General features: G+C 36.1%; 1 protein-coding gene across 1 annotated transcript; it reads right to left on the minus strand.

The window, feature by feature from the left end:
• Positions 1-1,304: 1,304 nt before the first annotated feature.
• Positions 1,305-23,542, minus strand: LOC113105147 (collagen alpha-1(XXVIII) chain). The gene is given in 35 exon segments (XM_074559915.1): positions 1,305-1,312; positions 1,412-1,603; positions 4,124-4,250; positions 4,390-4,646; positions 5,432-6,009; positions 6,395-6,411; positions 6,514-6,549; positions 6,845-6,925; positions 7,008-7,076; positions 7,153-7,221; positions 8,404-8,472; positions 8,575-8,643; positions 8,764-8,832; positions 8,940-9,008; positions 9,252-9,320; positions 9,426-9,497; positions 9,697-9,765; positions 9,868-9,939; positions 10,164-10,232; positions 10,351-10,419; positions 10,493-10,561; positions 10,976-11,044; positions 11,937-12,005; positions 12,085-12,153; positions 12,238-12,306; positions 13,660-13,713; positions 13,806-13,850; positions 13,928-13,966; positions 14,462-14,488; positions 14,587-14,631; positions 14,713-14,766; positions 15,412-15,471; positions 15,686-15,706; positions 19,725-20,275; positions 23,377-23,542. Coding segments are annotated over 35 exon segments (3,537 nt in total).
• Positions 23,543-24,259: the final 717 nt, after the last annotated feature.

A 24,259-nucleotide genomic window follows, 5' to 3' on the forward strand; every position in this document is an offset into this window, starting at 1 on the left:
GCAGCTTCAAAGTCACCCTCGAAGGGACATTTTTGTACATATTTTACCAATAAAAGGTTAAAGGTAGTACATTGAGGTTACATATTACCACCCAAAGTGGACCTTTTAAAGCTACTACACCAGATGCACCTCTAAAGGTAACTTTTTGCAAATTCTGTGAGGAAAACAGCTAAAAAACAAAAACCTCAAATGTACAAATGATATCAAAGATGATCTCTTCCTGGTTAAACAGTATTTGGGGTCATTATAAATACAATTCAGACTAATAATTTGAGATTCATTAGTGCTATTCAAAAGAGCAATCATAAATATGCAGGATTTCGTTTTCCCAATTCTCTCAAATGGTTCTAGAATGATCTCGGGGCTCAGAGGAGAGCACCAGTCACATACTAATACTAAAATTAAAGCGGGCAGAAAGGTGTTGGTGGAAGGAGACATGTGCAATTGAAGTCAAAGCATAAGGGAAAGATGTGTGAGACTGTTAAAGAGGAAGCATGAGGAGATATTGATGATGACGAGTGAAAAACATACCAGTTTAATTGACTGAGGTTAGCTGAGGTTTATTCAGCATGTGGGTTTTCATTTTGGATGCTGTTTGCTCAGAAGTTTGGGGTTGGTTTAATTGAAGCCCTACATTTAAACAAATATCATGCAATCAAAAGTAGTTTTTTTTTTTGCCTCCCATAATTGCATTCAATTTGATCTTTTATCTTAGTATATAAGTAATTGGTGACATTAACAAAAATGGCATGATGCAGGTCATGCACTTCCTGGACTGCTGTTGAGATGAATGGGAATGCTAATGGGTTGCTTTCTCAGACATCACAATATCAAAATACTGCAAATCAATTGTTTTCTCTAAGAGATGGCAGTGTGCAACCTCAAAGTCAATACATAACATATGCCATGCTACCTCATTATAACTATAATATAACCAGCACAGCATCTGGATTTGTTGACAGTGTAGCAGCCAGCCCATTTTTCCAAGTACAAAATATTTTATTACAAAAAGTACAAGATATAAAATGACAAGCTTTATTACACAAAACCACATAGTTCTCAAAATCCAGATTACATTTCATTTATTACATTAATGCCAATTCAAGAATGTTGCGTGTACAATATTACAGTATTGCTTCTTCACAGTCCTGCAGGAAGTGATATGAAAAAACACTGTGCTTCATTAACTACCTACTCTCAATGAAATCTCCTGTCCTATCAATTTTTCATATACTTTGTGTATTTCAGTGCAGATCCATCATATCTGAGTGTGAGGAGAAAGGGAAAAGTATCCATAATGGATATCAGCCTCCTAAATGCAAAGAAATGAGTGAAGAATGTGACTATATGGAAGGAACTGGTGTCTGTTTTCATTTACTAAAGAAAAGTTTAATTCAAGTGTGTATTTTACCTGTTCTTACAACAACACATGTCTTTTTGCACTCTTCTTCTGTGTCAAAGCGGTTCTGGTTCCCATCACAGCCTCCGTACCAGAACTGAGCGCAAGAGTTGGCCCGCGGGTCGTAGTACCAGCGCATGTTATAGTCCCGACAAGGGCCCTGATCCAGGAGCAGCTCACAGTGGGGGGCCAGAGATACAACTTCTGAACATAGATAAAAAAGAAAGGTTTACAAGATTACATGTATTTCATATCTTGTCTGGTGAACAAAATATTCAGATATTTCATTAGGTTACTTGGTTTGTATTAATGTGAATCTTCAACTATAGATTTATTTGTTTATTTTTTGTTCATCAGACATTTCAAATAAAAGAAGACTGCAGAAAATATAGACAATTTGATGACAAGATGATCTGAAATCCATGTGATATCACACATCCTGCACATGCTTGTGCAGCAGACTTTGCAGTTTTAAATAAGTTAAAAATTAAATGTCATAAAATGACTAAATCTAGTGATGCCCCCCACACCCTCTATACAGCATAACCAATAAAAATAGTCTAATAATAATAATATAAAAATATAACAGAAAATCAGTAAACAGACTTACAAGGCTGTGAGATGGATAAAAAAAATTTCTTGAAGGCCTGTACTTTATGTAACATTTATTCATGATAAGCTTCATTAAAATGCTGAATATATTGTGTGTAATGCTGTCCAGTAGCCTAGGCCTCTTAATATAATTAATATAAATTAATAATGTTTTAATTTCTACAATATAATCATTTTTTTAATTCAAAATAAAATATTAATAAATCCATCAATGATGATATCAGGTCGCTATGGTCAAGCAGGTTTGTTTACACATTAAATTCATAGCAACAAGAAAAATATGTCATTCCCTCAACATAGGATTTTGAAGCTACAACATTTCATCACGTTCCCACGAGTTAATATGATGTTCCCACGAGTCAGTATGCCATGGCCATGACAAAACGTGAACCCAAAATGTCCCCTCTCGGTCACTGTAGTTTCCTTTTCAGTCGGTCACTGTCCATGTCACATCGGTACTGACTGAAGAATCGGGATCTTAGAGAGACCAATCTATTCGAGTGTAACTAAACTAGCCAATGCAGAGTGGCATGCGATAATTGCATCCAGCTGCCACTGATCGCAGCGTGAGTATAATTATGCAGCAGGTGCAACACATACTCAGCTTTACACTTCAGAGCCGAGCAATCACATAGTTCTGCTCCTGACTACTGAGTTCAGCAAGCTTTTTCGAGCTCTTGGTGTTGGGGGTACGGTGCTTCAGCAGTGGTAGGATCCCTTGTCGAGTGCATTGCACACATCTGGATGCACTACCCCCTGTTTTTAGTGCAGGCAGTCAACTCTCCTGAGCTTAAATCTTAAAAGAGCATTCACAGGTTTCTGGATGCAGTTGTTACCTGGCACCGGTTGATGTTCAGGATCACTGCCTCATGTGTCTGGCTGTTAAGCACGCTGAGGCAGCTTTTGTTGATGGGTCGTGCTCTCATTGTGGGAGAATGACCGTCCAGGAGTTGCCTGCAAAGAGGCAGTGGTTCCAGCAAACACTGCTGCCATCTGGCGGGTAAGCTGTCCCTCCCCTCTCAGGCCTTTAGGTACTCGTTGACCCTGACCAGCAGTGCTTATGTGGCCTATGGAGAAGCTGCCTCTGCCCTACATGCCATTGACGAAGGTCACCGCACAGTCTCTGGATCATGCAATGTCCATGATGGTCGTCTAGGAGCACCATCTCTGGCTGAGTTTGGCCGTCACTGACATCAGGGAGACCGACAAGTTTTGTTTCCTGAATTCCCCCATGTCCCAGTCCGGCCTTTTCGGTGACACGGTGAAGAACCTCACCCAGTAGTTCTCGACTGCACAGAAGCAGACCGAGGCCATCATGCTCATCCTGCTACCACAACACTGTCTGCACAGCATACATGAACGTGCTGATGGAGTAAACCCGGTCTGTGTGAATGGGGTGCGCAGAAGTATACAAATACATATGTTGACAGGCAGTCGGAAAAAAAAAAGTCGAAAAGAACAAACATGTATTGGTCCCACTTAACTTAATGATTACTATAAAAATGTGAAGAGATTTTGAACCAGCATAACAAATTATTTTGAACCAAATCACCTATTGCACCTTTGATGTTTCAATGCATCATATTAGATTAATCATTTATGTATGTAGCTAACCCATACATCACTACGTGACTTCAAAGCCATGCTTCTCTCTTCTCATGTCTATAATTTGGACCGCATGCTGTTGCAAGCTAAACAATCAGAGCTCAGGGTGCCACCCAAAGTGCTGCTATAACCAATCAGATTTTTTTTTTTTCATTGCTCAGTACTCTTTGCACATCCCTATTTGTTACACCCCATGACGTCTCCTTTCCCTCATTCAAGGAACGCGGGTTACATACATATTGTTTTCTATTTTAATATTCATATTCATATTCACTTATTCCTGTGATCAAAGCTGAATTTCAGCATCTTTACTCCAGTCTTCAGTGTCATTTGATCCTTTAGAAATCATTCTAATATACTGAAATTTTATTTAATTTTAATGCATCTTTGCTGAATATATGCGTTCACGTCTCTCAAAATAAATAAATAAATACAAATCGTATAGATCCATAACTTTTGAACAGTGGTGTATTTTGTTGTGCATTAATGAGTGTGTTATGTTTTTACCTTTAGGTAATGGTGGTCGTGGTGCTGGTATAAGGTGGGTGGATGTCCAAGTGACCGTTGGAGAATCTCCTCTACCACTGCTCTGCTCTGAAGGGTTTGTGTCTGGTGTCTCAGGTACACGTTTAACCTTTAATTGAGTGATCGACTGAAATGTGAATAACACTCCAAATCATTGTTAAACACAAATAAAAAATTCCATTCATTATTAATAAACAAAGACACCCAAGAAAGTGTCTGGTCACGGTTGAGACTGTCAGTGCACTAACCTCATTAATGTCTGGAGCTGCTGATGGAGCAAACGTGTCTCCTCTCCCAGTCTCATGAGTGACAGTGTTCATCCCCGAGTGTGTTCCCGTGTTCTCTCTATGGACTTCATTTACACTGGTGCCATAACTGTATCTGCCGTTACCGTTGACGCGGTTGCCATTAATACCATATCCATTTTCAAAACCATTAATGCGACTGAAGATAAGTGCTCCGTTTTCATCCTCACAGATCTGATTGACCAGTTTGGACTCCAGAGCTTTATAAAAGTGGATTAAAAAGAGAGAAAAGCAATATTAGATATTGAATTCTACCCAAATGTATATATCTGATCAATTCCAGATTAAGCCTATCATTTGGTTCATTTTAAATAAATAAAAAGTCAACTATTATTAAATATATAGACTATATTTTATTAATATTAATATTTAATCTGCCATTCAAAAGTTTTTTTTGTTTGTTTTTTTAAACAAGAAATTATATATTCATCCAGGACTTGCTAGAAAAAAACAGCACTTTTTTCTCACATATATATATATATATATATATATATATATATATATATATATATATATATATATATATATAAATAATCAGTTTTTAAATGTATTTTAAAGTTGGTTAATAATGAATTGTAATGTTTTAGTAATAAATCAACACTAAATTTGACCAGAAACTTAAATTATTCAGGCATTATAAGGCAATTAACTTAGAATTTAATTCTTTGGATGTTCTTTAGTACAGTTCTGCTTATAACAAATGTTAATATTTAGCTTATTTATTGAGGTTAATGTAAAATGTCTTGACTTTTTAGCAATGCAATCAATCAATGAGTCAAGATAAAAAGCGATTTTAAAAAACATGCCAATGCTGGTTAACAAGCCATAAATAAACCATTTTTGGGGGGAGAAAGCATCTATCAGCTTATGCATACCTCCATATGTACAGTATTCAGTTATGCATCTTGCCATCACCAGAGAAGTACATTCATGCAGTAGAAGTATGTGAATTGGCATTTAAGCTCAAGTTCACTGAATCTATTACCTGGCAAGGTGTTGAAGTCATCTATGTAGAACATGTGCTCACTGTCAGGCTCCGACGCAATGAGATTGAGCTCCTGGAAAAACTCTTCCTGTGTTGAATAACTAACGTTAACAATCCCCAGAGCATACATCTCAATGTTGGCTGCATGCGCCTTCCTGACTGCAATTTCCAGCTTCACAGGCTCCCGTTTATCTGTTTGTCCATCTGTGATGACAATGGCAACCTTCCTCACGCCAGTCCTTGCACTGTAAAACGCTTCCTGAGTTGCTTTGTGAATGGCAGAGCCAGTGTATGTGCCCTCGCCGATGTAGTGAAGCCCGTGTATCGCCCGTTTGACATCTTGTTTGGTCATGTGCTGAGCGAGGTTGAACTCAAGCTGGACCTCTAAGCTGTACAGAATGAGACCGACTCGGGTGGCATTACGCCCCACGGTAAGTCTGTCAACTAATGCTGCCACAAAGTCTTTGATGATCTCAAAGTTATCAGGCCCGACACTTTCAGAGCTGTCAATCACAAACACCAGCTCCATGGGACGCTCTTTACACTTGACTCAACAGCCTGAAAGACAGTACAGGACATTTAATGATAATTCTTTAAAAAAATAAGAATTCCATAAAAATATGAGGCAGCACAACTGTTTTCAACATTGATAATAATCAGAAATGTTTCTTGAACAGCAAATCAGCATTTCAGAATGATTTCCAAAGGATCATGTGACACTGAAGACTGGAAGAATGATACTGAATTCAGCATTGTGTGACAGGAAAAATATATTGTAAAATATATTACAAAACTTTTATTTTAAACTACAACTTTTTTCTGTCATTTTGATCAAATAAATGCAGATTTGGAGAACATAAAATAATTTTTTATTAGAATTTAATTACCTTTTTTTTATTTTTTTTTTATCACACCAACCCCAACATTTTGAACAGTACATAAAGCAAATTATGTTAAAATTTTCGGATTATCTCTTCCCTCTAAAAAAACATCATTTGAGTCACTAAAATGCATATGAAATACATACAGTATATGAATAAACAGCATATTTTGATAAAATGTGAAAGATGTAAAAGACACACCGTTAGTCCAGATTCTCCTTTGATTCCTGGTCTACCCTGAAACATGAGTAAGAGAGTTATAACATCTCAAAGTATACACAAACGGAAATTACATCACAGAGATATTTGCCTATGTGGCACACATTGAAATTGTATTGGGATGTGTATTTTGTTGCATGCTGTTGATCCAAATCATTTAATTAATTTAACCCGATAACATTTTTCCAAATGACCTCTCTGCCTACTATTTATGTTGCAGCCTATATGAAATAGGAACTCATTTGCATTATGACTGATTTGAAATGCTTCATACAGGCAGAAACTCTGTAAACGATGAGATTAGTTTACTAACTGTTTGTCCAGTAATGCCAGGATCTCCCAGATTACCTTTAACCCCCTTCATCCCCCTCTCACCCTGACCTCCACGATCCCCCTGAAAAACACAAATGGGCTTCATATTAATACATTGTATGAATATTCAATCACAAAACAGAATATATAACAAATCCTGAGACCTTTGACCCGAGCATTCCTTCTCCAGGAGGTCCTCTTGGCCCACTCACCCCCTGTGACCCCTGATCACCCTGCAATAGTGTACAAGATTGTGCTGTTATATATGCATGGTCAACTCTTTAAGATTTGTGTATGGCAGTGTCTCACCTTTGGACCCTGTAGGCCTTGTCCTGGCGGCCCAGTTGGTCCAGGAGGTCCTGGTCTTCCCATGTTTCCCTGTTTTGTTCACACAAATCAAAGGGGGAAAACACAAACAGATTCATTGGTGCTGAGATAAAAGCAGCACTGGAACATCTGGAATGATGTTTTTTGTTACTGGATTACATTATCAGGATTTGTTGGACACATGTGTAAAAGATTTGGAGCAGGTGTGTGTGTGTGTGTGTGTGTGTGTGTAATATACGATTATGGATACAATATGATGATAAATGTGGTGTAAAGATGATGTGGTAATTGATGAAGCCTTTGAGGAATGGCATGTATTCTATAGGAAGTTCATTCAGGGAGACAGAATGCACTTACAGTCTTACAGGGATCACAGATAGTAGAAGAAATACTTTACGGATAATATAAGAAGTGTTTTATCTCAAAAGTATCTGGATAGATAAGCCACAAATTAATAATTGTGTAAACAATTAGCAACTCAAATTAGCAATCTCTTTGCAGATGCCACTTAAATTTTTTGTAATATAAAAATATATAATAAGATCAAGTGTTTGGTGTTAGATGTTTTAGTTAAATAACTAAATCTCTTCTGCTCACCAAGGCTCCATTTATTATTATTATTATCAAGTATTTCAGTAAAAACAGGAAAATTGTGAAATATTATTACAATCTAAAAAAACTTTTTTCTATTGTAATGTATTTCAAATTGTTATATATTCCTGTGATCAAAGTTGAACTTTCTGCAACATTGCTCCAGTCTTCATGATCCTTTAGAAATAATTTTAATATGCTGATTCGCTGCTCAAGAAACATTTCTGATTATTAACAATGTTACATTGTTTCTCATGATTGTCTGATGTATAGAAAGTTCAAAATAAATAAATGTATAAAGTAAACTTTTTAGAACATTATACAAGTCTTAGTTTTGATTAATTTAATGTGTCTTTGCTAAACAGAAGTATTAATTTCTTTAAAAAAACACACACCTGAGAATGGTAGTGTAAATACTATTTTAACATAATATTCATATTCTAAAAACTTTTGGCTAACTGTGAAGACTGTTCTTTAACACACACACACACACACACACACACACACACACATTTTTCCTTTTGTAATATGTTGAGGAGCTCTCATGGATGTGTTATAATTTGTCTTAAATCAAGACTAAGAAGGGCTGAATGAAATTGACAAGGGCTTAAATATGACATTCGTCTGTGTTTGGTGACATACAGGTGGTCCTTGTAGTCCTTCCCCTGGAGGTCCAGGTGGGCCCGGTAAACCTCTAAAGCCAATATCACCCTGAGACACAGACATGATGAAATACTTGTGTTTACACCCCATCTGATGATAATATTCATATACAGTTGATCTACTTTAGGTGACACATAAGTACTGTCCTACCTTTGGTCCAGGTATCCCTATGCCCTCTGGACCAGGTTCTCCTGGAAGACCAGGAAGACCAGGAGGCCCCTGCAAACATATAACACACAGCGACAACAAAATATGACTTCATTGTGAATTACGAGAACTTCATTACAGAATGATGTCATGATCACGAATGGTTTTTAATAAGAGCCCTTTTTAACTCACTGAGGGACCAGGATAGCCATCCCCTTTTGGTCCACTTAGACCAGGAGGACCTGGGTCACCACGATCACCCTGAGAAACATAGCATGAGCAATCCATTGATGTTTAATCAAGACTGACAACAGATTAATAACATGGGTTTATATTAGAGAATTAACAATAATTAAGAATAAATGAACCTTTGGTCCAGGAGGTCCATATCCCGTCTCTCCTATTGGACCAGATGGACCTGGCAGGCCTACGTCACCCTACAATGAAACATTACAATGCTTTTTTACAGACATAATGTGCATTTAAAGGGTTTTTAACACATATATTGTGGGCTGCAAAAGTCAAGTCATCATTAATTATAAAGCACTTTTTACTATTTAGATTGTGTCAAAGCAGCTTTACAGTATTAAACAGGGAAATAGTGTGTCAGAAAGTGGGGGGTTTTATATTACAAATAACCAAAAACTTTTATTTCCATATTGCAATAGAAAAGCTGTTACTTTTGGGCCTGTTAAAGCACGTCCCGGTAGTCCAGGTAATCCCATTCTCCCAGGGGTGCCAGGCTGTCCCTACAAAGACATTAATAAAGAAAAGATTGACAATTTATATATGATGTTATATAATGTCTATGTAGTAAACTATTCCAGACTCACAGCTGAGCACTAGACACTCACCTTTGACCCCGAGGGTCCGGCTATTCCTGGTGGCCCTGGTGACCCACGGATTCCCCGCTGACCCTGATCACCCTAAACAATATTACATTAACAAAACACTACATCAATTAGCATCAAGTTGAGGTTTACAGTATAAGACCCTCAATGAAGTTATTAGTTTGACATGCATGGAAATCTCACTCTCAAAACTTCAGTTTTCATTTGATAGGTTTTTAAGACAATTTTATAAAGTATAACGTGAGAAAACATGAGAGAAACGTGAAAGAGATACTTTTTCACCCTGGATGCCCACTCCTGCTGTTCCTTCAGGGCCCCTCAACCCAGGGGCTCCAGTTTCTCCCTGAAATACACACAGTGATGAATGTGTCTGGCTTTTCCTGAGGTGCTGATGCTAACTAAATCTTGAATGAATTGATTCATGAGATTAAAGTGTGCTTGGTACTTTCTGTCCGGAAGCGCCATCCTCTCCTGGTACACCTGGTAATCCTGATAACCCTGGAGCACCAGGTTCCCCCTTCACGGAATAATTCAAATATTAAACATGAATTAATTATGCAAATTATGAAAGAAAAGTGGTGCTAGTTTTATATGGTTTCTAGGTTGCTATGACCTGGTGTCTTCAGTAGGATGCTTAACTAATTTAACCAGCAAAACTACTCTGTTTAAGAAGAATGTAATGATTTTAAACACATGCAGCCATTATTTTAGCATCATCAGAGTAAAGTGAAGATGACTTACTTTAGCTCCTGGTTCTCCTGCTCCTCTCTCTCCTGGTGCACCGATCTCACCTGCTAAACCTTGATCACCCTTCAAGAGCACATTTGGGAACATTCAGATGATTTCATAAGTTATCAAACAACATTTATCCAACACTTTAACTATTTGAAATTGTGACATTGGCTATAGCATGATAGGAAATTCTTGCCTTTGGCCCAGGGTAGCCCTCACCCGGTGGGCCTCTGCTTCCCGGGGGTCCACGTGGTCCTTCCACACCCTAAAACAAGCATATCCTACATTGCATGGATGTACATTTTTTGATCTTGCTCAGATCATAAGCTTGTCAGCACCTTCTCTCCTTGGATCCCCGCTCCAGGAAGCCCCACTGGTCCTTGAAGACCGGGAGGACCAATATCACCCTTAAGACAATAAACACAAATACATTATTGCAATTACACACCTCAAAGTCAAGCATAAACAAATCTGTCCACCCGTGTACAATCTATTTCTTAAAAGCATTTGGAATGTGTAATAGACAGCATTGATATTCATATCTTGGCCACATGCTGATAACTGATTGAACTGTTACATGAGCCACAGAGAATTGTATATAAAAAAATATGCAAAATATTTATGCAAAATAGTTACGACTGAAACTTTTCAGAGCTAAGAACATTTCATATTCATTTTTAAAAGTTATGAAAGAAAACTAAACATCTAGTATAGAGCAGTTTTAGGGTTTAATTAACCCGCTCATGAGATCTGAGCTCAAAAAAGAAAGTGATTATTTCACTTAAAAATCTAATTTCATTTAATCAATCTGAATGTTTTACCTTGTCTCCTCTAATGCCAGGACCTACTGGTCCTCTGGGTCCTCTCTGACCCTCCAGACCCCTCTCACCCTGTAAAAGACAAAAGTTAAACCAACATATTTATACCATGCATTGCCATCCCATTTTCATATATTTTTGTTGTTGTTTATCCTGGTGAATGTCACAAAAATGTGGAGGTCACAATTCACCCTATAAGATCAAAAGAAAAAGCAATATTTGTAGAGAGGAAATTAATTCATATTTTAGAAGTAGAACCATTAAGACATTTTGCATAATGCACAACAGCTTCTCAAGAAAAACTCATGATCATGCTAAACTGCATTTAATGTTTTTTTAAAATACTATTTTAGTCTTTCCACTTCAAAATCTCATGTTTTATTCATGGTTAATTTGTTTCTTTGTAATTCTTTGTGAAAATTACAAGCAATTTGTGTTCAATTAGGTTAAAAAAAAACACCTTCAGCATCTTGTTTTCCCCATTGCATGTTATCTGGATATTTTTCAGGTTGTTTTAGTTGCGTTGTAACAAAAACACGATTAAAAATCTAATTCTGCACTGTGTCAACAAACCTCTGACACTCAACTTGTAAAACATAGGGCTAGCAACGCCAACGTCATTGTTTTGATTCCCAGGCAACGCATTAACTGAAAACACTTTAAGTTGCTTTGCATAAAAGCATCTGCCAAATAGATAAATATATCTGACATACCCTGCATTTCTCAGATACAGAGTCAAACAACAGCGAGATCACTTATGTTCCTCTACTGAATAAAAACAGAAGAAAGAATGCTGGATTACTCAGAAAATGTATTGAGGTCAGAAGTTACAAAGTTCAGACATTTCAATAGGTCCTTTGACATAAACCCTTCCACACAAGACACAACTTGAATAAAAACATATTATACCACCTCATAACCTTGACATGGCTCACGCACACACTGCGTTCAATGACAAGTTTACCTTTGGTCCTGGTAAACCCTCTCCTGGAGGGCCCTTCTCTCCTGGCAAACCCTGCGGCCCCTGTGCCCCCTTCAGAGTAAACAAGATTATAGAGGTTAATAAGACAATGTATTCCATCACAATAGCAACCATCCATGAGAATAATTACCGGCTGGCCCGGCACGCCAAGCCCAGTTGGCCCTGGAGGACCCATTCTGCCCTGAAACCCCACATCTCCCTATAGATTTAAAAAACACACATTATGATCACAGATACAATTTCACTGGGTTCCTGATCTCAGAGTTTCCATATAAAAGCTAACCTTTGGTCCAGGAAACCCAAAGCCAGTCTCGCCCTTTAATCCTGGCGGTCCGGGAAAACCTCTCTCGCCCTAAAGATGCAGAACCATATACAACAATAATAACAATAATATGCTCTCTATACCTCTCTACCATATTGAAAAGCCCACACTAGACAAGCATTTAGAGAGATAGTCTTAAATTTGTAAAAAAAAAAAAAAAAAGAGTACTAAGACTTTCTTTTTAGATGTTTTATTCAATATATCCATATGTATTTAGATTAATGTACTAACAAATCAATGCATAGAAATTGGATGACTGCTATTTGATATGATATGATATTGAGAGAAAGGTGATAAAAAGATTATTGTGCCATTACTATAAAAATCTACATGTTGAAATGTTAAATACTATAATTTTTTATTTAACCTTTATTTAACCAGGCAAGTCAATTAAGAACACCTTCTTGTTTTCAATAACAGCCTGGAAGGAGAATTCATATCTCCTGAGAAACATACAAACCTTTTTTACAAACGTAAAAAACTTTTGTTTTTGTGCTATTTAGATATATAGATTTAAGTCATTAAAAGCCTCTTGGATATTATTAAAACTATCCTGTGCCTGTTTTAAAACTTCACCATATGAAGATCCTACAGCATAAAGAGTGAATATAGGTTTTCTGACTACAGATAACCTAAGAAATATTATTCATGTAAAATTAAAAAAGGGTTTGAAAATGGCCCTAACACAGAGCCCTGAGGGACCCCTTTATTAATAATTAATGGTTTGGATAATTATTGATCAATCTTTACATATTAGGATCTGTTAAATAAATAGAAATATAAGGTTAAATCTGACACACCAATACTAGGCAATCTGGATAACATTCTTAGCGTCTGTTCACATAGAATACATTTTCAATTCCACTGCATTATTATCCCATTGTTTCTCTATACAAACAAATTTCTAGACAGGCGTGTTTGACTGTTGCAGTCATGTATCATGTCTTTTGCAGTGTCTCACATGCAAACACGCAGTGCTCAAGTTAAAAGAAGTTCAACTTTTAAAAACATGTCTCTAGACATTTTTCATTAAATTTTTGGAGCACTATGAGGATGAAGAGTGGATCACATTTACATCTAAATGGTGATTAGTATACATGGAAGGAATCCCAAAACTCAAACTGCAGCAATAAACTGCTTACGTCCATTAACAAACACTTCCATCTCACAAAAGGTTCTTTAAATTGAAAAAAGGTGCTTTGTGATTATTAAAGATCATTAAAATGTTTCTATTTTGTTTTGTTTTTTTAGCAGGAAACCTAAATGGTTCCTATATGGCATCACTGTGAAAATCCTCTTTTGTAATCTTTATTTTGAAGAATTGCTGAAAAAAAAATGCTGCTTTACTGTATTTGAAAGCAGACCTTGTTGAATCAAACTCACTTTTTTGCCTGGTGGGCCCTCAGGGCCAATGTCTCCATTAGGTCCAGGCAAACCCTGCAGAGAAACATAACGGAGTAATAAAGTAAACTACTAATGAAAAAGAGAACATTTTTTTGAATTTTCATAAATGAAGTTTAAAGATAAACCTGCAGTCCTCTGCTTCCTCTGTTACCAACAGGACCCTCCGGCCCCTTTAAAAATCAGATTCAGCCAGTTAAAAATAACTCATTTTACTGTACATGAACTGTAGATCTGAAGTGTCACTCACTCGGTCTCCTTTGACTCCTGGTGTCCCACACTCCCCTCGCTATAATATCAGCCTATAATATATATATATATATATTTATTTTTTTAATAGTCATTATCAGTATATACATAAAATTTAAAGGTTTGCCCATTCATTTTTGGAAAAATATATATCACTTTTGACATATGATGTACACTCAGATAAAGTTATATTAGTTGTCTTAAAAGCTGTTTTATTCTTCATAAATTACACATTTCAAAAAAAATTATATTATACTATTTTAAATGTAATATTCTATATTAACAGTTAAAAACATTGTAACATCAGTCAGTACAACATACAAAATAAATAATTAAATAAATAAAATGCTGCACCATTGTGGATTGCATATGACATATAAAATTTGTATTTGTTTACATTTAGACATTTGGCAGACGCTTTTATTCAAAGCGATTAAATTGCATTTAATGAATTCTTTTTTTCTAATCTCACCATGAGATGCCATTGCTAGCACAACCAATAATTAGTAAATCAGTCTATGATGCATCATTTTACCTTTTCTCCTTTGTATCCAGGTTTCCCCTAATAATCAATAAAGAAAACATGGTGAGAAAGCGCAATTACACAAGCAGGTAAAGTCAAAATAGAGTGACTTTAGCCCTTGTTCTGGACAGGTTCACCTCTGTCCCGTCTCGTCCAGGAGGACCGCTAAATCCGCTCTCTCCCTGCAGGAAGTGTGTCTCATTTTAGAGGGTAACACAAATCAATAATGACAAACATGAGCGGTAATTTAAAATAACTTTGACCTTGTGCCCTTTAGGTCCTGGACTTCCGTCTTCTCCAGTACGACCCTTTTTACCCTGTGGTTCTCAGAGAAATAGAGTTAATTTAATAATGATTCAGAACTGACGGGTGCAGAATTATTTAATTATGTTTATGTGTTACCTTCTAGACACAGAAAATTCTTTACAATAATAAAGATACACAGTTTTATTAATAGGCTGAAATTGTATTAACTTAAAACAGCAGTCAAGCAATTTTCTTTCAAAAAAAAAAAAAAAAACCGTTCAATATCTGAATTAACTACTTTTCAGCAATATTCAAACAACTTCTCTCCACCAAATAAAATTCAGTATGGTTTCATTAAAATGCAAGACGTCTATTGATTGTATGATGCTTTTCTTATATTTTTAAATTGTATTCTCCTTTTTAGAGATCGACATTTATAATTATAAACTGTCACTGTATGGACAACAGTTGAGTGCAAATGCTAAAAAAAAAATAAGCAACTCAAAAAATAAAGTTTAGTATGTCATAAGCATGATAATTATTCAACTGTAATATTGTAGCATGTTCCGCCCAATGAAGCCACTTTGATCAATCTGGTGGGCATTTGGTCTCTTTATTAAAAACATGTGGAAAGACCAAATCTTTATATTAATTTATGCTTTTTTGAGACACAATGTGAGGCCCTGGAAAGGGTTTAAAGAATGTGTTACACTTACAGGTGGTCCGCTGGGTCCTCGCTCTCCTTTCTCACAAGTGCATTTTGGGGAAAGGGGGCACTGTTAGATACACACACACACACACACACACACACACACACACACACACACACACACACGCACACACACACACACACACACACACACACACACACACACAAACACACACACACACACACACAACACACACACACACACACACACACTGCTTTAGTCACATCAAATAATGTTGCTTATAAGTGTCCTAAATGAATTCTGTCAGTCAAACACTCACCACTTCATTAGCCAGCTCAGTCTAGAAAGAAACAAAAGTTTAAAAAAAAATGAATTTACAAGAAAAGATTTATAAAAAAATTATATAAGACTTCACACAGACTATGTGTGTATAAATGTCCAAACCAACTTTTAGAAAACTGAAAGGTCCCATATTAAGGCTCTTCTCAATACACAACAGGTTGCTGGAAGAAAGTCTGCCTTTTTTAGATAGTGTGCTTGCATTTGCATAATATGTTTAAGAATGAAAAAAAAAACAAAAAAAGAGATACGTTTCCAACAACATTCCTTGGAAGATCAAGTTTAAAAAAGACAAATGCCGTAATCTGGGAATCGCAGGCACTCAGAAGAACAAAGAAAATGTAATTGCAACACGTTAAGTAATTTCATCTTGATTGCAAACAGTGCACACAGTTGACATAATGACACAGTAGCTCATTAACAGATGTAACTACAGCGGATGAGACAGTCGAGCAGCAGAGAAGATGACAATGTTGCATGCGATTGCAATGTTCCTGGCCTTCTGATTGTCTCATTGACAAGCACCTGCATGAACAGTTGTTCCAGAGCAGCTAGTGTGTAGAAGGCTGGGTGAGATATTCATCCTTCATGCAAGATCATGCCGCTCATAGTACCCTAAAGCTCTGACTCAGCACAGTCAGTGAGAAACAGATGTTCACTGTTCAAATACTGCAATCCATTAACTGTTATTCTGCTCTAACTATATCTGCTAAGAAAAAAAAATCCAACTGGTCAAGCAGACTAACCAGATCTTTTAACATTCAATACCAGAGGAAGAAAATGTTCTAAGAAAATCTTAATAAACCTATTTGACTACATCAGATGCACAGTTGAGAAGCTAAATGGAAAATTCACAACATATGTACTGGTATACAAAATAAAAAAATAATAATAAGAGAATAAACTGGAGTATTTTTACCCTCAGAATTTGGATCTACCAACCACAAATGTCTGTTACAGATATCACTCTTTTGCCCAACCACTGAGCATAAAATCAGCCATTCTGACTGGATACAATTGATAAAACTGGTCTAATAGCTCAGCGATTGTTTAATCAAAGTAGTCTTTCAGCTCCCACCAGCACAATCATGATTTACCAGGTCAACCTCAGTCCCATAAACTGGTAGTGTAGTGGACAACCAACTTGGCCAAGGATGTCAACCAGTCGTAAGAAAAATGGTCAAAACCTATAATAAGGGGCCAGAACTTTCACAAAACACTCTTAAGAATAATATTCTTCTTAACTGCCATTATATTTTTATTTTCTTTAACTTAAAATTATGGATATCTGTGTGCCAAATACTTCTAAAGAATGTATTTAACTTCTAAAAAAATTATATTATCTTTATTTTTACCATTGTTCCTAAGAAAGATGAAAAAATAACCACCAACATTTGAGAACTTCTTGCCCCCCCCCCCTCTCTCTTTACATTTTGCTAATCCAGACTAAAGTAAATCTTGATAAAGCCATCAGTTTAAAACACTAAAACCAGGTTTGTCCAACCAGAAAGAACACTTACAACTATCAAAGGCTGGATTTTTGTCAGGTGTGATGTCACAGGCTTGGATGTCTCTCATGTGATCTGATGTTTTCTATTATCAGAGAAGCACAAGGGAACCTCTAGCAGGAGACGGCAGCGCTGGATAACATATTCAGTCGTAAAAGTTTCCCATCCTTGTGCAGATGCTGTGGGACACAGAGGTCAGCTCACCACATTAAAGATATTCTGTAAGTTTATACAACTCCAGATATTCCAGATAAGATCCAGCATTCCTGTCTACTAATAGAAAACAATGCTAAAACAATTAGCCAAAGTCGAAAAAAAAAAAAAAAAAAAAAACGTTGAAGGATTTTTCATGAGTTCATCCTTATATCTAATCTGATTGAGATTATAGTAAGCATATGTTGGCGTTCTGTCCTGGGGGAGGGATATCCCAGCCGGAATATAGCCAGAGCCCAGAGGACTCCCCCTATCCTTAGTATGGGATGAGAATAGATTAAGAGTGAAGAGTTGGGGTGAAGGAGGGATGCCAGAAAACTTTTGTTGGCTAGAGGTCAGTAGGCTGTGGATATACAGAATATACATATTGTTTAAATAAGGATGATTAGCTAAACGGGTTATACCTGTGCCAAATTGGTTGATTATCTGATCGTGCTCCTTCCGAATACATTAATAAAACATAAACGTGTGATGAAATAGACGGATGGAATCTCACAGACAGACACGACATGCATCTTACATGCATTGAGACACACTCGATCAGGTTTTGGCACCAATATTTTTTGGAGTTATGCTTGTATCACATTTATCAGGCAACAAAGTCAGATTGGGTTCAGGAAATTACACGAGCCAGACTTGTAATTGCACCTCTTGCTGACAAGCACACAATGGTCCACAATACTTTGCTCTAATTGTAGAAAGCTTCTTAAATCTCATTTAACTTAAGGTTTCAGAAAGCATTTAGTCACTATGCCCTTAATGGCCTGTTGAAGGAATACATAATCAAATCTTTCCATGTTCTCAGGACAGATACAGAGATAAGACGGAACACATAACTGCATGAAGAGTGTTTTAATAGCACAAACCCTGACACACACACACACACACGTCCCACTTAATCTGTGATCCCTCAAGAGATATAAATCCTTCATTTGGGCCTTCACAAGCATCTGAACTTTATAATTTCTACACTTCAACGTTTTTCCCTAAGGACCAAAAAACACTGCCACCATAAAACTTCTTTGTTTGGACAATCCTGAGGGAAATTTTATTGCTCAGAATTTATTTTCAGATATTTCTTCAAACATTCCTCAGGAGAAATTAAAATAGGCACAAATGAGACAACAGATAATTTTCAGTATACACAAGTTACTATAAAATGAGTGATGATCCAGATCAAATAATTGTTTTTAATAGAAATTGAGTTTATATTGAGAGACTTCTAATAGCGTCACAAGTCTAGGTTGATTAAAGCCAAGTCATTGGCACCAATTTCTTCAATCTTCAGTCTGCAAAAGTTGATGATGGTTGCCGAATGTCAAAGTCTTCAGATTTTGGGCAATCAGAATCAACAGATCTCACAGAAAATTGCTAAGTTTTTGAAGCACACAGACTTCACCATTTCACCTATTTATTCCACTGAATAATAAAAAAAGTTATAGAATAGAATAGCAGGATATACATTGTGAGAAATAAAATAACAATTGTGAGATATAAACTCGCAATTCCAAGAAAAAAAGTTAGAATTGCAAGAAGTAAACAATTGCGGAAAAGGTCAGATTTGTGAAATAAAATGTCACAATTACATTTTTTTCTTTTGAGTGGCAGAAAATAGTCTTCCATACAGTCCAAATTGCTTAGTGATGCTTAGTGATGCCTATTCCTAGTCTCATTTATGCCTTTTTTTTTATTGTGTGGTGCATTTCAGCCTTTAGGCTCACAATGCTTCTGAGGAAATTCTTAAAGAGATAGATACAAGAAAAATGACAATTCTGACATCATTTACTCACTCTCATGTCAGTCCAAACCTGTAAGACTTTCGTTCGTCTTTAGAACACAGATGAAGATATTTGAATAAAATCTGAGAGATTTCGGTTTAGCCATTGAAACTCTATGCATGACCACATTGTGTTGAAATGTTGAAATGTTTGAAATGTTCAGAAAGAGATCATAAAACTAATCCAAATGAATTGAGCAGTTTAGTCCACATTTTCTGATGAGACTCAAGATGTTAAGACCTTTTGAAGTGAAAAAGTAGTAGCACTGTAGATTATTAATGGCGGGACAGAAATCTCTCAGATAAATTTTCATTAAAAAAATGTCATATAATTTGTGCTCCAAAATTTAGAACAACATGAGGGTGAGTAAATGCTGACAGATTTTCCATTTTTGGTGAACTATCCCTATGAACTATTTCATAGTAAAATAAGGGGTCTAGCAGGACAAAATGTTCCATTTGCTCTCATTCATGTCTATCAAAAACATTTAGATTTTTATTTCCAATGGGAAAACACTTACAATCTCTTTGACGATCTTGTCTACGACGCCTTTGTCCTGTAGGCTGTGTACATAGCGGACATCCGGGGGACTGGCCAGGAGCCGCAGCTGTTCCACATTGGCAGCGGATGTGAAACCCACTGTGAAGAACTGAATCCCTTGGTTCTTAGCATCAGCTAAAGCGGAGAAGATATTAGGATTCTTGGGATGCGACTCGCCGTCAAACAGCAGAATGGCCACCTTCACGCTGTCAGGGCCAGACTCCTCCAGATAGATGCGTGTGAGGTTGGTGATGGCGTAGGTGGTGTAGGTACCGTGCCCTATGTAAGGCATGGGCCCGATGTGGTCCTGGAAGGTGGGGACGCCCCTCCAATCTTTGAAGGACTGTTCGATGATCACATGACTGCTGTACTGAAGGAGAGCAGTTCTGAATTTCAAGCCCTGTCCAGTTTGGAGATGGATGTTTCGTATCCTGCTAACGAGATCAGCAACAAAATGTTTCTCTTGAGCATGGTTGTCTTTGGCGCTTTCTGAACTGTCCACCAAAAAACCCAGTTCCAAGTTACAGTCATCTGAAAGATGGGGAAAAAGACAAAAATTTATTAAACATTTATCTAAAGATATAAATTTGAATCTATGTTAAAACGTTAGATTGGACATCAATAATATATTTTTATGCATATTTGTTTCTTGCATGTATTGTGACCAAACATGATTTACATTGTACCTTAACCTTGACTTCTGATGTCATATTGATTTGAGTTTTATAGTGTTTTACTGTGTTTTTGCATTTTGTGTAGCTTGACTGCTGCAAATATGTTCTGCATGCAAGGCTTATTATTGTTAGCAAAAACTACAACCAAAAGCATTTAAAAAATACAAATAAAATGAACAACTTAAAATATAACATCTTTACACTTATTTTATTTCAGCCAGTTGACAAAGCATCATTCCATTTTCATATGACAGTTTTTACAATCACTATGACATATAACAATTTTCCAAAACTCTTAATGCAGTTAGCACAACATCCGTCTGTGTAGGCTATACAATTAACACATTTCTTGTTGCTTTGACACAAAATGCATGCAGTTAACACATTTTAAATGCTTGAAATTCTTTCACACACAAGCTCAACCAAGACCAAAACAATTAACTTTTACTGCCAAATTTACAAACACTTTTGCATTATATGTTAGAACAGATAACATTATTTTCAAAACCAAACTTGTTGTGTTCCTGTAGCTCAGTGATAGAGCATTGTGTTAGCAGCACAAAAGGTTGTGGGTTCAATTCCTGGGGAACACGTGTTAGGTAAAAAATGTTAGCCTGAATGCACTTTAAGTCGTGTCTGCTAAATGCATAAATTTAGTGTTTTTTAGTTCTAAAGTGAACAGCTGTTCATATTGTGAATTGAAACACAAATGTCTCCATATTTGATAGAAAATCTGATAAAGGGTCTTCTAAATGTAAATGTACTGAAAAGTGCACTCCTGCATAAATGTGTAAAATATCAGGTGTGATGTGGATGAGAATATGTGGCCAAACGCAGAATACCAGGCAGATTAGATTACATTTATTTATTTATTTATTTTTTTACATAATACCGTTTTTTTCAGTTGCTAACTTTCTTTTTGTCCAATCTGTAAATTTAAGCAATTTTAGGTAACAGATCACCAAAATATTTAGAAATAGCTGATTCCAGTCTCAGTTAGAGGAATAGTCAGGTGTTGATGTTCTTTCCATTACATCAACATAGTGTAAAAAAATACCTATTTTAATTGGTTTTGTGGATGCAGAACAACACAAAGAATCATAGAGAGAAAAAAATAATGCCTGGGACAGGGAGATGAATTGATCAGAAAAAGGGAGAAGAAGAGGTAAGGGAGGAGGTAAGAATGTGTGCTGGACTGTGCATTTTTATGTTTGTTTGTTTGTTTTTCCCTCTTACACATGTGAAACCTATGAAAGCTTATTTCTGAAATGGAATATAAAGGGTTAAAGGTAATTGTGACCATTTACAGTAATGTTACAGTTACAGTAGGCCATGCATTTTGTAATTTTTGTTGATCTCATGGCATCAGCTACCATGGTCAAGGTTCCAATTGAATTCCTGCATAGAGGATCCTATTCTATTGTGCAATCTATAAAGTAATGACTCATTCAGTTACAGACAGTATGTTGCCAAGAATGAAAACATTCAACATTTAAAAATGTAAAATAGGTTTCAGTTAATGGTAACTAAATTACTGTAAACTAAAATACTGTCTATGCAAGTAGAACTGAAACATGTATGACAATCATGTACAAGAAAGTAATGTAGTTTTTGTAAAGCCATCAACTGTTCGTATTTTGACAGTCACTGTGCTATGATTGACAATATGTTCCCATTGGATAGAAAAATAGTTCTAATGTTTTGTCCAAATGGTTTTGAATTGGGTTTGCTTGTGTTTTGATAGATGACATATGTAGGAAAAAAGGTATTCAGCATTTTGAAATGTAGAGTTTGTATTTATTTAACAAAATGTGGTTTTGGCCGGAAAATTAACTATTAGGCTAATTCTGTGATGTAGGTGTGTTGCTGTGTTAAGAGTTCAGAGAAAGTACTTTAAGTATAGGTAAACGCTTGTTTTTTTTTCTAATGTCCTGTTGCAAATAAAGCCTTTACTGCAGCAATTCTGTCTGTCTTTGTTCCCCAAATAAACCGTTCGTTCTATAAAGCTAGCCTCTGAGATGGATCATTCAAATTTAGAAATGAATTTCTGCAGCAAAATAAACAAAATACTGTACATGCATTTACTAAACCAAAAAAGAAATGACTAATGCAATATACTCTCTATTGAATAAGGAAGAAAAAAAAAGTAAAGATAATAGTTAATGTGAACCAGCTGAAATGTCTCCAGTAAATCACATTTATGATGAAGATGTCAAAGAGGACATCTGCACCAGGACATTGAGCAAATTCAGAAGCCCTGGAAAGCAGAGCAAACTATGTGACCCTGGAGCACGAAACCATCTTAAGTAGAAGGGGTATACAGTATTTGTAGATATAGCATACATTATATGGGTCAAAAGTAAAGGTTTTTCTTTTATGCCAAAAATAATTAGGATATTAGCTAAAGATCATGTTCAATGAAGATATTTTTTAAAATTCCTGCCTTACATACATCAAAACTTATTTTTTTAATTAAATAATATGCATTGGACAATGGACAATTTAAAGGCGAGTTTAATTTCAGATTCCAGATTTTCTAATAGTTGTATCTCAACCAAATATTGTCCTATCTTAACAAACCATACATCAATGGCAAGCTTATTTATTCAGCTCCATCACTTATGTGACCTATAAATCTTATTCAGCTACATCACTCTGACCAATGTGACTGGTTATGTGGTCCAGGGTCATATATAAACTTTTCTTGCTCTTGCTAATTATTTAAATCAGTTTAATTTATTTTAAAAATCATAATTAACCATACCCTGCCTCTGTCTGACATACAGTATGCATTAATTAAATCTGTTGTAGTGATCTTATACCACCTGGACCAAAACCTTACTTGTGCTTAGTTGAAGCCAAACAGGTTTTTTAATTTAAAAGGCAAATACAGTATTTTACAAGCCACTTGCTCATGAGCCACCTGCTGCGTTGTGATGAACCACAAGAAATATTTACCATTGTTTTTTGGGATGACATTAGAGGTGATTGGTTTATTTCTTCCATTTCTCTTGTCTTCTAAATCAACATCATCTTCAGCAGCATGGTCAAGTTTACCCAGCTGAGCCAAAACAAGCTGCATTCCCAACAGATAAACCAGCCAGCTTTCACAGAGCCGTATCATCACTAAAAGAGAGACAAACAGATGCCAACACAGTATTAAGAATGGATAACCTTATTCTCAAATGCATCACATGCATTGCCTCATTCAAAGTATGCAACCAGTGTCTGCTTATTTAATTTAAATACTCAAGTACTCAAAACTTACCATTAACAACATGTTTCAAAAGTGTAATAATAAAAAAGTTATTTTCTCATTAGTCTCATTTATCTGAACTAATATATTACTGAATTATAACAGCTAATGCAAACAAAATGTGCACTTACTGTGAGAAACAGCTCTAATTTCGGTACAGTACAGGCTCGAGTCCAACCTAAAATCAGCAGCTGAATGATGAAGATCAGAAGGACATGATAGTCTTTACAGCCTCTTCTCTGTGTGAGATCCACATGCTATAAAGAGATCCCATACAGAATGATTGAGTGATATGTGTGAAGACTGTATGAAGACAAGAAATGTAATAATGTGCATCAGCTCCATTCATGTAATCTTCTGCCATACAGAGGAACACTAATATCCAGAGCTCCTCCCGTGAACCAACCTATTTTCACATTTGGGCCAATAGTATATAAGATGCATGACTGTGCATAAACGTAACAAAGAATATAATCATTTTTAAAGCAAGTGCAGTAGTTTTCATTTTCAGTCAATGTAATGCAATTTAGAACAGATTTTTTTGTGTACCTTAAAAATCTCTGATCTGTTAAGCATTAGTATTTG

Source organism: Carassius auratus, chromosome 6 (genome assembly GCF_003368295.1).
Source record: "Carassius auratus strain Wakin chromosome 6, ASM336829v1, whole genome shotgun sequence".
NCBI classification, from domain to species: Eukaryota; Metazoa; Chordata; class Actinopteri; order Cypriniformes; family Cyprinidae; genus Carassius; species Carassius auratus.